Source organism: Oryzias latipes, chromosome 13 (genome assembly GCF_053564925.1).
Source record: "Oryzias latipes strain Hd-rR chromosome 13, Olatipes_Hd-rR_3.1".
In the NCBI taxonomy this organism is placed as follows: Eukaryota; Metazoa; Chordata; class Actinopteri; order Beloniformes; family Adrianichthyidae; genus Oryzias; species Oryzias latipes.
The window spans coordinates 35,521,673-35,534,804 of record NC_136249.1 but is presented as its reverse complement, the minus strand read 5'-3'; the positions used below and the strand labels follow the sequence as shown (position 1 = coordinate 35,534,804).

At 41.3% G+C, this 13,132-nt stretch overlaps 1 protein-coding gene across 3 annotated transcripts; it reads left to right on the top strand.

The window, feature by feature from the left end:
* Positions 1–6,356: 6,356 nt before the first annotated feature.
* On the top strand, positions 6,357–12,845 carry LOC101171265 (NLR family CARD domain-containing protein 3-like). 3 transcript variants are annotated; one of them, XM_011482162.4, is made up of 7 exons: positions 6,357–6,675; positions 7,865–7,981; positions 8,692–8,808; positions 9,018–9,137; positions 9,278–9,397; positions 9,708–9,853; positions 9,977–12,845. In XM_011482162.4, exons 1-7 carry the CDS (start codon positions 6,551–6,553, stop codon positions 11,809–11,811), a joined length of 2,580 nt encoding a protein of 859 aa, XP_011480464.1. In that variant the 5' UTR covers positions 6,357–6,550; the 3' UTR covers positions 11,812–12,845. The 3 variants fall into 3 exon arrangements, with proteins under 3 accessions (XP_011480464.1, XP_020563643.1, XP_020563644.1); XM_020707984.3 differs by lacking the exon at positions 8,692–8,808 and having other exon boundaries at positions 6,358–6,675; XM_020707985.3 differs by lacking the exon at positions 9,018–9,137 and having other exon boundaries at positions 6,358–6,675.
* Positions 12,846–13,132: the final 287 nt, after the last annotated feature.

Genomic DNA, 13,132 nt, shown 5'->3' with positions numbered 1-13,132 from the left:
GCTAAAGGTCGTCAACTAGAACCACTCTACAAGAAAACTGTGCTCACTATTCCCAAGGACATGTATTGTAACCATGTCATCCAATACAAAGACTCCATCTCCAAGACCAAAACAAAATATTTCTCTGGTTTGATAAATTAATGGCTAATGGCAACTCAAAGGTCCTGTTTTCCATCCTCTCACGTACAACAACCTGCCAGAATTCACTTCCTCCTCATTTGTACTCCTTTCATTTCTGTGACATCCTAGCGTCTTACATCTCTTCAAAAATCCACGACATTCACCAACAACTTCAATCCAATCCAAGTCAAAATGTAACGGCACCAGCTCTTCTCTTCCCACATCAGCTATTCACATCATTTCATCTACCATTGGTAGAGCAAATCACTGAACTCATAAAAAAATCCAAAACACCCTCCTGCCAACTTGACCCAATTCCCACTGCTCTGGTCAAGGCTGGCTTCCGTCAATTCCACAGTACAGAAACAGGAACAAAGACCACCCTAAATAAACTCCCTAACATCTCCATTTCCATTTCGAGTCTGGGTGTCATCCTCGACAGCACTCTCTCCTTTACTGCCCACATCAATAGCATCACCCAGACGGCCTTTTTCCACCTCACAAGCTGGAACTAGAAGACAGCGGGAAGCATATCAGGTTGTAGGGTGTGGTCCACTGTAACCAGGTATCAACCGTCCTCAGCCTGGACACTTTGATGAGAAAAAAAACTGTACTTCATACTAGAACTTTTGACATTTTTAAAACAGTATTTGTTTTTTTTTTTTGCAGAAACGTTAGAGCTGCTTTAAACTTGAATAGTTTTTATAATTTTTATATAAGATAGGTAAAGGTAAAGATATTGCCATAATCTTTAGCTGTCAATTTATCTACTTTCCTGTTCAGTGATTTTTTTTAAATTCACGTTGTGTCGGTGCTATTTTTAACCTTTTTATTTTGGTACGTCAATAGCAACCATTTCATACTGGTTTCACAAGGGAGTTACATTTTTTAAGGCGAGACTTCCGGGTTGAACACATTCACATTCTTTGACCTCCACATCACTCCATTCAATGACACACAAAATTTATTTTTAGCAATTTTGTGGGTAAAAGTTCACAAAAACATTTAAAAGATACGTCCATTTGATGTGACTATATAAACGACACATACTTATAATATAATAATAGCTTATAATATTAATAACTTAATAATATATATTTATTATTGTGATTATTATTATTATTATTATTAGTAGTAGTAGTAGTAGTATTTAATATTATTTATTTATTATGAATCTCATTTTCGATAATAATTTCAATAATAATTGTAATTATAATTTTTAATATTTTAATATTCTTAATAATTTAATATGAATGTCATTTTTTATGTCCTTTTTAATGTTATATAGATTATCTCTGAATGTCTTTTTTTTGCTGACACAGATATATGAAATTTCCCCATTGTGGGATTAATGAAGTCATCATCTATCTATCTATCTATCTATCTATCTATCTATCTATCTATCTATCTATCTATCTATCTATCTATCTATCTATCTATCTATCTATCTATCTATCTATCTATCTATCTATCTATCTATCTATCTATCTATCTATCTATCTATCTATCTATCTATCTATCTATCTATCTATCTATCTATCTATCTATCTATCTATCTATCTATCTATCTATCTATCTATCTATCTATCTATCTATCTATCTATCTATCTATCTATCTATCTATCTATCTATCTATCTATCTATCTATCTATCTATCTATCTATCTATCTATCTATCTATCTATCTATCTATCTATCTATCTATCTATCTATCTATCTATCTATCTATCTATCTATCTATCTATCTATCTATCTATCTATCTATCTATCTATCTATCTATCTATCTATCTATCTATCTATCTATCTATCTATCTATCTATCTATCTATCTATCTATCTATCTATCTATCTATCTATCTATCTATCTATCTATCTATCTATCTATCTATCTTTCTATCTATCTATCTATCTATCTATCTATCTATCTATCTATCTATCTATCTATCTATCTATCTATCTATCTATCTATCTATCTATCTATCTATCTATCTATCTATCTATCTATCTATCTATCTATCTATCTATCTATCATCTATCTATCTATCTATACATGATATACATGATATATACTTTGGTGTAGGGTCAAAAGAACAGCTTAAGACTATGATTCCTCCCTGATCCTCAGGGAACACAGTCCCTCATGTTCTCCGTGACTCTGCTCAGAAAAACCGGATTCAGCTCATCATGAAGCTGCACACGCCTGAGAATGACAGCTGCTGAAGTCAGGTTTGAGAATAGACTGAACCCAAACCACAGTCATCTGGCATTTCCAAAAGAAAAAGAAAGTCAGTCGGGCTTCAGGCAACAGAACTGAATAAACGCCTTTTTATGTTGGGTTCCTCTCACCTCAAGTTTGTTCCAACAAATCTTTCTGCTCAGCTAAGCTCTTTTCAGCAGCTCACCTTTGAGGTTCACTGGGAAAAAATAAGACTCAGGAGGAAAAAATGTACGCTTCTCCCAAAGTCAAGTTGTCCAGGAAGGGGGGGTCCAGGAAGACCAGGTTCTGGATGTTCCTGTCAAGGGCCCGAATGGCTAATGGGAAGAAGCTCCCCCTCATCGTCTCAGTTTGTCTTCATGGAACGGAGACGTTTCCCTGACCTTATCAGAGAACAGTCTGCTGTTGAGCTCCTTAGTATCTTCTTGGCTGTGGTGCAGCGCCGCCTGTCGGAGCTCGGCTGATTGCAGCAGCATCCGGAGAACGTTCCTGTCCGGCTTTGTGCTGCTTCCAAACCAGCAGGGATGCTTCCCATCCGGATGCCCTCAGTGGTGCAGGTGTAGAAAGTCTACAGCACCTCTCAGGGCAATTCAAAGTCCTTCAGGTGTCTGAGATGATGAAGATGCTCCCAGGCCTTCTTCACTAGGGTGTCAACAAGGCAGGACCATGTTGGATCCTGTGTGATGCAAACTTGAAGTGAACTGGTAGTTCCTCACCTGCTTTACACAACAATCTTCTCTACCGTGTCTCACCTATGAATGGATGTTTGTACTCATACAATTCTCAAATCTTTCTTTGAAACACCAAAAACAGAAATCTTAGCTGGAGATTGAAGCTTATTGTTCAGAACTTGGCAAGAAAACAAGCTGCACTTGAAGTAAAACTGTTTGACATTAGTGACTAAAGCAACAAACTAAAGTTTCTGCTTCTGTTTTGAGAAGCTAATCGGGCGAGACCACAAGGCAAAAGGAAAACAAACATAATGTGGACGAAGACGAAGAGATAACAGAAAGTATTCAAAAAGACATTTCACTAAACAAAACAAACTGGTGGAATCTGCAGATGCAGCCTGTACAACGATGAGGGGAAGTTTATACATCTATTCTTCTAGAGAGACGTCAGAGGTGAGGATTAGCAAAAGCCACCGGATGGCATTTTACCAGCAAGGCTAAAGAAGTAAAAAGCAGTGACAGAGGACTGTGATCTGAAGACGTCCTCTATGCAAAGAACTCGCTGAGAGCTTTTGTGGGTTCAGTGTTCAACCTCAACATGTTAAAACCATTTGAATGAAAGCAGATAGACTGGAAAATCCCAAATGATGAAATAGCAGTAAAAAGGTGTTATTGTTCACATTCAGCTTGGACAGATCCATGTTTTGCATTGACACCTTGACGTGTTGAGAGGGTGTGGGTGGATCCAGCATGGAGGTAAGGTGCAGACACCTTTAAGGCAGAGGTTTTGAACTCCCAATTTCCTCTGACACAAACTTACAGAAGGCAGAAAACATGACCTGATGGGGTCTGTGTAGAGAGAGTACCTGACTTCAGGTTCCTGAGAGTCTACATAGAAGATGGCCTAACCTGGAACACCCAGCAGAGACTCTACACCCTCAGGGCTCAGGAACTCATCACTCAGAGTCTCCTGCTGTCCTACTCTTAAGAGCATCCTGACCGACTGCATTGGGATTTGGTTCACTGACTGTACGGTGCTCAGAGAAACTACTCACAGGAGTCATAAACTCGGCCACAAGATCAGGTTGTGCTTTAATGTTTTACTGGACCCCTTCAGTTCTGACTGAAAGAAGGGTCAATGAATTCTCTGGGACACATCCCACCATAAGCACTGATTGAACTGTTACCCCCCAATGCAAGCAAGCAGACTAAAAAGCAGTTTTTATCCTTAAGTAAAACACAATAGTGGTGAGATTTTGTAAACTCTCTTCTTCCGTCTCTCTTAGCAGTCAATCAAACTCTATTGGAAAAAGCTAATGTGGTGTGCATGTATGCATATGTATTTCCATAAATACTCACATAAAATCCATTGAATCGTAACTAAACCATGATGTGTCAGAATTGAGTCACAACAAGTGGACTAAACACGAGATCATGTTTGGATTTAAGTACAAATAAAGTGAGTCATGAGTTTAACCCTTGTGCTATCCTAGGCACTTTACCATTGGGAGTTGGGTCATCTAGACCCACTAGACAGTGCTCTGAACCTTTTTTCTTCAATGATTTGTGATCTTCACTGGTGTCCATGGATTACATGAAATCTTTCCACCTTTATCCACCTTTGTCATGGTGGGGAGAACACGTCAATGCGAGGGTGGGGTCATCTAAGATAGCAGAAGGGTTAAGCGGCACGTGGAATGCGGTTCAGCAGGCCGCTACACGAGAATTTTACCTGAAATCGACTGAACGTTTGTCAAAGGTGGCAAAGCACGCCATTCAATACCAACCAAAAACCTGTGACATCCATCCTGTGCAGAAAAACAAGAGCGTTTGGAGAGCATGAGGCCTCCTGATTTAGTGCAGAGACAGCTGTGGTGAAAAACCTAACACTTTATTTTACTGCACCTCTGCCATAAATGCATTTAGCCAATCCAGTGTAAGTGAATGCTAACTAGGTAGTTTGGAATATTTAGGGCTACTATTTTATTTTCCTTCAGGAGGAGAGCCACTGTGGAGGGGCAAAAGAGCCACGTGTGGCTCTGGGGCCTCGGGTTGCAAACCTTTGGTCTAAGCTTTAGCGGAGGACTCTGGCAGGAAGATTCAGAAGAGCCACCAGACTGCATTTCATTCCATCAGCAAGGCTGTAGGAATGCAGTAAGACATATTGAAAATGGAAAGTTGGCCTCAATGGAAAAAACACACCAACTGTTGCGTAAGACCTTTGATTGCTTTAGTCACGAAAGTAAAGAATGTTGACAGCTCCATCAGTGAAAGACATACCTTCAAACTGACAAACATGAAAAACAAACTTTACTTTTCTGTTGAAGAACAAAGTATTGAATGAGGGTACCTTTAACTAAAGGATTTTGAGATAACAGCGGTAATCAAACGACTTGTCAGTGAGACTTCTACAGTTTTCCTTTCTTGGAACATTTCCTTTCTGTATTTGGGAATGGAGAGCCAATGTTCCAAAAAAGATTCAGGATTGCCAAAGAGCACTCTGGGAAATTCCACTGTATGTTTTCCAAAATTTCTTTCAACAGCTGTGTTCGCTGTTGTTGTCCTCATGAACTCCACTTTGGCTAAAACAGATGATTTTGGACCTTGGAGTTGAGCGTTAAAACCTTTCAAGGCAGTTCTGGGCTCTTTGGTTTCCATCTGTGTTTCCTTCAGTTTGCCATCAGGTTTTCCTTTGGAGTCACGTCCAGAGAAGTTATCTTTAGTCCTGTGGACTTTAAGCTTCTGAATGATCTGAGCAGCTGTAGTCACAGAAACCTCAAGCAGTTATACTCATCTCTTTGTTATCAGTGAAAAAGTATTGTGTGGTTTTCATGGATTTTCAGTACATGTGGCTTTTCTTATATTACTTTTGACTTCAAGATTCCTCTTTTATCGTTTTGGGTTCTTCTTTTCTTAACAAAAGCGGCAGCAATACGTTTGTCTTTGCCTTTAACTGAATTAAAACATCAAGAGATGACTTGTGATTGAGTGAAACCCATTATAAGCTGTATGTCCATGAAAAGAGGACTACAGTATGTGTTCTCCTCTGTTTGGCTTTGAACAGAACCATGTCCTGATTGGTCTTGTAAAGGTCTTTACAGCAGAAGTCAGGATTCCAAATTTCTTCCTAATTTACAAACTTGTATATAAAGTGTCAGTGTCCATGGACACTTTCAGTTTGACCGTCCTCATGCATCATCCTGTCAGTGCTCTGGATCTGCTCACTTCTTCTTGTCTTGTCATGTTTTGTCCCAAACCGTGCTGAGAATGTGTTCCTATAAATAAGTTTGACAGTGCAAAAAAGGGGGAGGAGCATCTCCGTTCAGGTGAATGGTCACAGGAAGGGATCAGGGAGCAGCAAGTATAGCGTGAGCTTAGATTGCGTGCTGGCATTAGACTAGAAAGATCTGAATGCTGCCAGTCCCACATTCTTCTGATGAAGGCCTGGACTGAGCTTCCTCCTCCGGTTGTCTGTCAAGAACTGAGTAGAAGCATTTGGTCATGTCTGCAGGATCTCAGCTGTCGGCTCGGCCTCACACAGACCCATGAAGATGACGGCTTCAGACCAGAACAGAGTCCAGTCTCCAGGATCCTGCGCTCTTTTCAGAATGAAGGACTGGTCCAACAACCAGCATCCAGACTCCAATGAAGCTGGACTCTCAGACTCAAGGTAAGGAGCACTTTCTTTGTCTTCTGAGCTAAGATAACTTCACTATGATCCCTGCACGATGCCAATAACCTCAAACTGTGGAAGATGGATGTCACCAGGATCGATGAAGCAGGGAAAGGTGGACAGTAAAATGAAGTGCTACCTAGTGAAATACTAATCAAAGCAAATGGAAAAGTAATGAACTGTACAACCCTGCAGCTTTGCTTCCATTTAACCCTTGTGCTATCCTAAGACCCCCCCCCCTTACATTGAGGTGTTCTCCCTACCATGACAAAGGTAGATAAAGGTGGAAAGATTTCATGTAATCCATGGACACCAGTGAAGATCACAAATCATTGAAGAAAAAAGGTTCAGAGCACTGTCTAGTGGGTCTAGATGACCCAACTCCCAATGTTAAAGTGTTTAGGATAGAACAAGGGATACAAACGAACTTTTACCCAACTTCCTTTGCACACAAGCATCCTTTCTTGCTTACTTATCCTGATTTATAACTGTGTTTGGGCCTCAGCTAAAAGAAGAAGTGCAAACTGAAAACATTATATCTGTGATTGAGTCACAGCTTAAACATTTTAAAAAGTCATAATAAGGAAATGCATTACTGGTGCTACAGGATCTACAGGTGGGCCAACATACTTGAGTGATTATCTCGACCACAGAGTTTCCATGTTTCTAAAATTAGCAACACCTTGCATTCATCACACAGTTCAGAAGATTAGCGCTGGAATTCAAAAGCTAAAATTGGAGATGGATGGCAGAAACTCACCGTCGGCTTAGATCAGAAGTGATGAAGATATTTGGTCATGAATTTAGCTAAAGATCAAGAACTGGAGACGAAACTCTCCATTTGAAATGTTTTCTAGAGTTTCAGAAATTAAAAATGGTTGGATATTTATAAATACATGAGTCAAAATGATCAGTGGAGATAAAGTAATCACTCATCTAACACAGAGTCTGCCCTGAGGTTAACAGAGACAATTCCATCCAATCCAAGTTTTTACTGTGATCTGAATTGCCCACAAGGTGACAGCATATCAGCACCAGAAGATGACCTTAGCTGGGTGATGCTAAAGCAGACCAGTACTGGATCCTAAGACAAAGAATATTCTTTCCTACAATCCCCACTGTCTGATCTTTACTGTTCTCCTTGAAATCTGAAGGCCTTCTAACCTGAGATGTTGTTTGTTTACAGAGGTCAGCAGGTCACACAGAGACTCCAGTCATCAGCATGGAGCCATGAGTCAGGAAGAAGGAACTCCAAAGAGAGAAATCCACCCTACATGAGCAAACCCAGACCTCCAGATGCTAAGTAAGGAACCGTTTCTCATGTAAACTAAGACAAACACGATTCATTTAGCAGTCGCCATGACAAACCAACAACAGAAAAGTCATTTTCATGTGGCATTTTTCTGACGACGGAGGACAAATATGAAGAAAATTAGCTCACAATTCAATTTCTGAGTATCTCTTTAATCTAATCTTTGGGAATCAGGAACAGACGGAAACATTCAGTTTGAAAAAGATCTTGTTTGTGACGTAGTACTGTATATACGCTGGGCCGGGCCTCAAATTCCCTGCTCCGCCCCATTCTGATGCATCCGCTTACAGACAAGTGATTCCATGAACGTCTTTGTTTTCCTCGTCTGAGCTGGAATCTGGATCAAAACCGCACAACTGGATAGTTGTGATGTTGTTTGCTATTGCTAAGTGTGTCGTTGTGAGGGGCTGTAAGATAGTGGGACGGCATGTAAACAGATGGATGATGGGAAGTGGGCCTAGGGTTGCTCTGTGCCAGTGATCCTGCCCATAACCCACAGGTGAATTTTTTAACAAACTCCTGGCACTCTACTGAAACTATGTCCTAGAAAACAACACAAGGTTTTTTGTTATTTTAGCTATAATGGCAGAATTATAATTAAAAGTTTTCTGGGAACGCTTTGAAAATAAATCAAAAGATGATCGGGGTGGGACTTTGAGACAAGAAGAACCAACACATCTGACATTGATGTTTGTTTGCAGAGGTCAGCAGCTCTCACAGAGAATCCAGTCATCAGCATGGAGAAATGAGTTAAGAAGGATGAACTCCAAAGAGAGAAATCCACCCAACATGAGTGAACCCGCACCTCCAGATGCTAAGTAAGGAACCGTTTCTCATGTAAACTAAGATGAACACGATTCATTTAGCAGTCGCCATGACAAACCAACCACAGAAAGTCCTTAAAGACCCCATCTTTAAAGACCTTACAACTGTTTTCTGAGTTTTTCACATTTTCATGTGGCAGTTTTCTGTCATGGTCATTGAAACAATGAGAAGCAACACGTCTGACATTGATGTTTGTTTGCAGAGGTCAGCAGCTCTCACAGAGACTCCAGTCATCAGCATGGAGAAATGAGTTAAGAAGAATGAACTCCAAAGAGATAAATCCACCCGACATGAGTGAACCCGCACCTCCAGATGCTAATAAGTAAGGAACAGTTTCTCATGTATATAAGACAAACACGATTCATTTAGCAGCATGCCAAACAGTCGCCATGACAAACCAACCACAGAAAAGTCATTGAAACAATGAGAAGCAACTCGTCTGACATTGATGTTTGTTTGCAGAGGTCAGCAGCTCTCACAGAGAATCCAGTCTGCAGCATCAAGCTGTTGGTCCATGAAGAGCAAAAACTCCAAAGAGAGGAATCCACCCTTCCTGAGCGAACCTGGACCACTGGGCTCAGAGTAAGAGACTGGTTCTGTGAACGGACCTGAGGGACTGGGATTAAAACATACAGACTTTGTTCTGGTTTAAATACATCTGTGCTGCAGAACATTGATTAACAAACACAAATCAAGTTTTGAGTCAAATCGGAGTTTTTACAAAACTAATTTGGTACTTTCAGTAACTGTGTTTAAAAAGTTATGTTTTTCCATCAGTGTTTCAAAAACTGAAGGAAATAGTTAACGTTTTTAACATGATGCATTTCTGTCAAGAATAAAGGAAAGGATCACTTTTTTAATCTTTTTGCTGGTGACTCTTTGTGGTCCACAGAAAGGAGACGCCTGAGACGTCCTGCTGTCCTCTGTGTCGGAACCTCCTGAGAGATCCAATCTCCACCAGATGTGGACATTGGTTCTGCAGATACTGCATCACTTCATCCTGGGACTCAGGACTCTGCTCCTGTCCTCAGTGTGGAGGTGAGTCATAGCAGAAAAGCCCAAAGGGGGACTGAAGATCTCATATCTGAATACTGAAGTTCTGCTGGTGTTCTGCTGGGATCCGTGAAAAAGATTTCTTTCTCTGCTGTCTTTCTTCTTCAGATGTTGGACTGAAGGAGCCATTAGATGAACATCAGATCAGTTTGAGGAGGAGATGTGAACATGCAACTGAAGAATCAGGAAAAGAAATGCCCCTGAACCGGATCTACACTGAGCTCTACATCACAGAGGGACTGAGAGAAGAGGTCCAGACCCAACATGAGGTGAGGCAGCTGGAGACCTCCTCCAAGACCAACAGGCGTCATGATGCTCCAATCAGGAACCAGGACATCCTGAAACCCTTACCTGACCAGCATGGATCCATCAGAGTGGTTCTGACCAGTGGCGTTGCTGGAGCTGGAAAAAGCTTCTCGGTGCAGAAGTTCACTCTGGACTGGGCCGAGGGCTCGGAGAACCAAGACATCAGTGCTGTGGTTCCTCTGTCCTTCAGGGAGCTGAACTTGATCAGAGACCAGCAGCACAGTCTTCTCTCTCTGATCCAGCTGTTCCATCCAACGTTCCAGAAGATCCCAGCAGAGCAGCTGTCTGTCTGCAAACTTCTCTTCATCTTTGACGGTCTGGATGAAAGCAGACTTTCTCTGGACTTCAGCAACAGTCCGGCGGTGTCTGATGTCACACAGACGTCCTCAGTCAACGTGCTGCTGATAAACCTCATCCAGGGACGTCTGCTGCCCTCAGCTCTGGTCTGGATCACGTCCAGACCTGCAGCAGCCAATCAGATCCCTGCTTCATGTGTGGACAGACTGACAGAAGTACGAGGCTTCAATGATGCTCAGAAGGAGGAGTACTTCAGGAGGAGGTTCCCAGATGAAGAGCAGTCCAGCAGAATCATCTCCCACATCAAGACCTCCAGGAGCCTTCACATCATGTGTAGAATCCCGGTCTTCTGCTGCATTGCTTCTGCAGTTCTAAAGGAATTTTTGACCCCAGGGCAGAGAGGAGAACTGCCCAGGACCTTAACAGACATGTACTCTAGTCTCCTGTTGGTTATAGCAAAGAGAAGGAAGAACAAGTACCAACAAGGAGAGAACTTAAACCAACAAGAGCTGAAAGAAGCTGATGTCACAGTTCTTCTGAAGCTGGGGATGCTGGCCTTTAAACATCTGGAGAAAGGAAACATCATGTTCTACCAAGAAGACCTGCAGCAGTGCGGTCTGGACGTCACCGAGGCCTCGGTGTACTCTGGAGTTTGTACTGAGATCTTCAGAAGAGAGTGTGGAATCTTCCAGAAAGCGGTCTACAGCTTTGTTCATCTGAGCGTTCAGGAGTTTCTGGCTGCAGTCTACATGTTCCACTCTTACTCCAACAGGAACACCAAAGTTATGAAGGACTTCCTGAAGGATCAAAGAAACATCTCATCTCTGGATGAGTTTCTGAGTAGAGTCATGGAGAAATCCCTGCAGAGCAAAACTGGACATCTGGACCTTTGTGTTCGATTCCTTCATGGCCTCTCTGTGGAGTCCAACCAGAGGCTCTTAGGAGGTCTGCTGGGTCAGACGGACCAGAGTCCAGAAACCATCCAGAAAGTCACCAACAACCTCAAGATGGTACAGAAGGACGATGAGACACCAGAAGACTACTCTCTGCCATGGCAGATGATGAGTGGAGATCAAATCTCTCCTGACAGAAGAATCAACATCTTCCACTGTCTGATGGAGATGAAGGACCTCTCAGTCCATAAAGACGTTCAGGAGTTTCTGAAGTCAGAGAACAGAGCAGAGAAGAGACTCTCAGAGATCCACTGCTCTGCTCTGGCCTACATGCTGCAGATGTCAGAGGAGGTTCTGGATCAGCTGGACCTGGACGAGTACAACATGACAAACGAGGCTCGGCGGAGGCTGATCCCAGCTGTGAGGAACTGCAGGAGCGCTCTGTGAGTTCAGACGTGGACATCTTCCATCTGTGTGGGACAGATTCTCTATCCCAACATTTGTGTTCAATACAAACACAAATGCCAGATGGATTTGTTGAGTTCAAAGCATTTAACTATTTTACAAAGTTTTCATTTTGTGTTTATTTAGACCTGCCATAACCCAAATGTGTCCTTTCATTCTGACCATAGGCTGTTATTTAGGCTCCTTTAACATTTTCATTGGGATTAGAATACAATTATCAGACAACCTTACTGAAAACTGTTAAGCTTTTAATTTGAAAGTACAACATATTTCTTATACTAACTGTACAAATCTTTAGAATAACTTTACATTTTGATATTTTAAAGATAGAAAAAAAACAAAAAGGTTTTTTTAAATGTCTTTTTTAAATATCTATCAGAGTTTGTTGTTGTATTTTTTAAACAGAATTTCCCACATTTAACATTTGTCTCCCACATTTAATGCTTCTCACCTGCTCAGGTGTGCTGTTCTGTTCTGAATGTGACGAGCGCTCGCTCCTGAAGGTTTTGTGTTGTCCGTTGTCATTGTGTTACTTCCTGTTGACTGTCAGTGCTGCTGCCTTAAAAGAAAAACACGTTAAAACGTTGACAAAGTTCAGCTTCATTAAGCCTGACAGTCACTGATGGTCAAATAAAGGATTGTTAAAGTTGTCCAGATTCTTGAAGGATTGTTAAACTGAAGAAATGTTTGTTTTGATGGAGATTTATGAAAACCTTTTGATATTTATAACTGTTGGAATCATCTCCTGAGCTGATAACTCGTATTCATGTTCTGAGCTGAAACATTGTTCCTGTGTGTCTGTAACACGTCCTGCTCGTGAAATGTTTTTATTTGCCTTTTTTTAACACTTTTTGGTTTTGTACGCTCAAACGTTAATGACACGGATCAGTGAGTTGAATGGCTTTCATTCTTTTCTCCTTGTAGCCACATTATTTAGGCAAAATGTTTACTTTTGTTTCGTATGAAAACGTTGTTTTTGTTCAAACTCCAGACAAATAAAAAGTGTCACTAAGTCAGATGAGTGTTGGTTTTCTTTTTCACTTGTTTTTTTCCCCATAAAACAGAAACTTGAACAAACATGGAAAAAGACAAACTGATGTGAAGAAAGCCCAGGTCCATCTTCTCACCACCACAGAGATGTGGTTTGGTGCTGAACCAAAGGAACTTTTGCGGAATACTAAATGTCTTCATTTGAGTTTCACTTCACTTTATTTGCTGCAGATCAGCTGACTGATTCCAGATGGGGGGGGTCTGCTTTTGCGTAGCTTTAGGGGCCGCTGCAGACCAGAGGGTTGATCCCCTG

Coding starts and splice junctions, on each gene's coding strand:
- LOC101171265 (XM_011482162.4), top strand. CDS start 6,551: ATGAAGATGACGGCTTCAGACCAGAACAGAGTCCAGTCTCCAGGATCC. Junction 9,138..9,277: donor GCACCTCCAGATGCTAATAA/GTAAGGAACAGT, acceptor GTTTGTTTGCAG/AGGTCAGCAGCTCTCACAGA. Junction 9,398..9,707: donor CCTGGACCACTGGGCTCAGA/GTAAGAGACTGG, acceptor TGTGGTCCACAG/AAAGGAGACGCCTGAGACGT.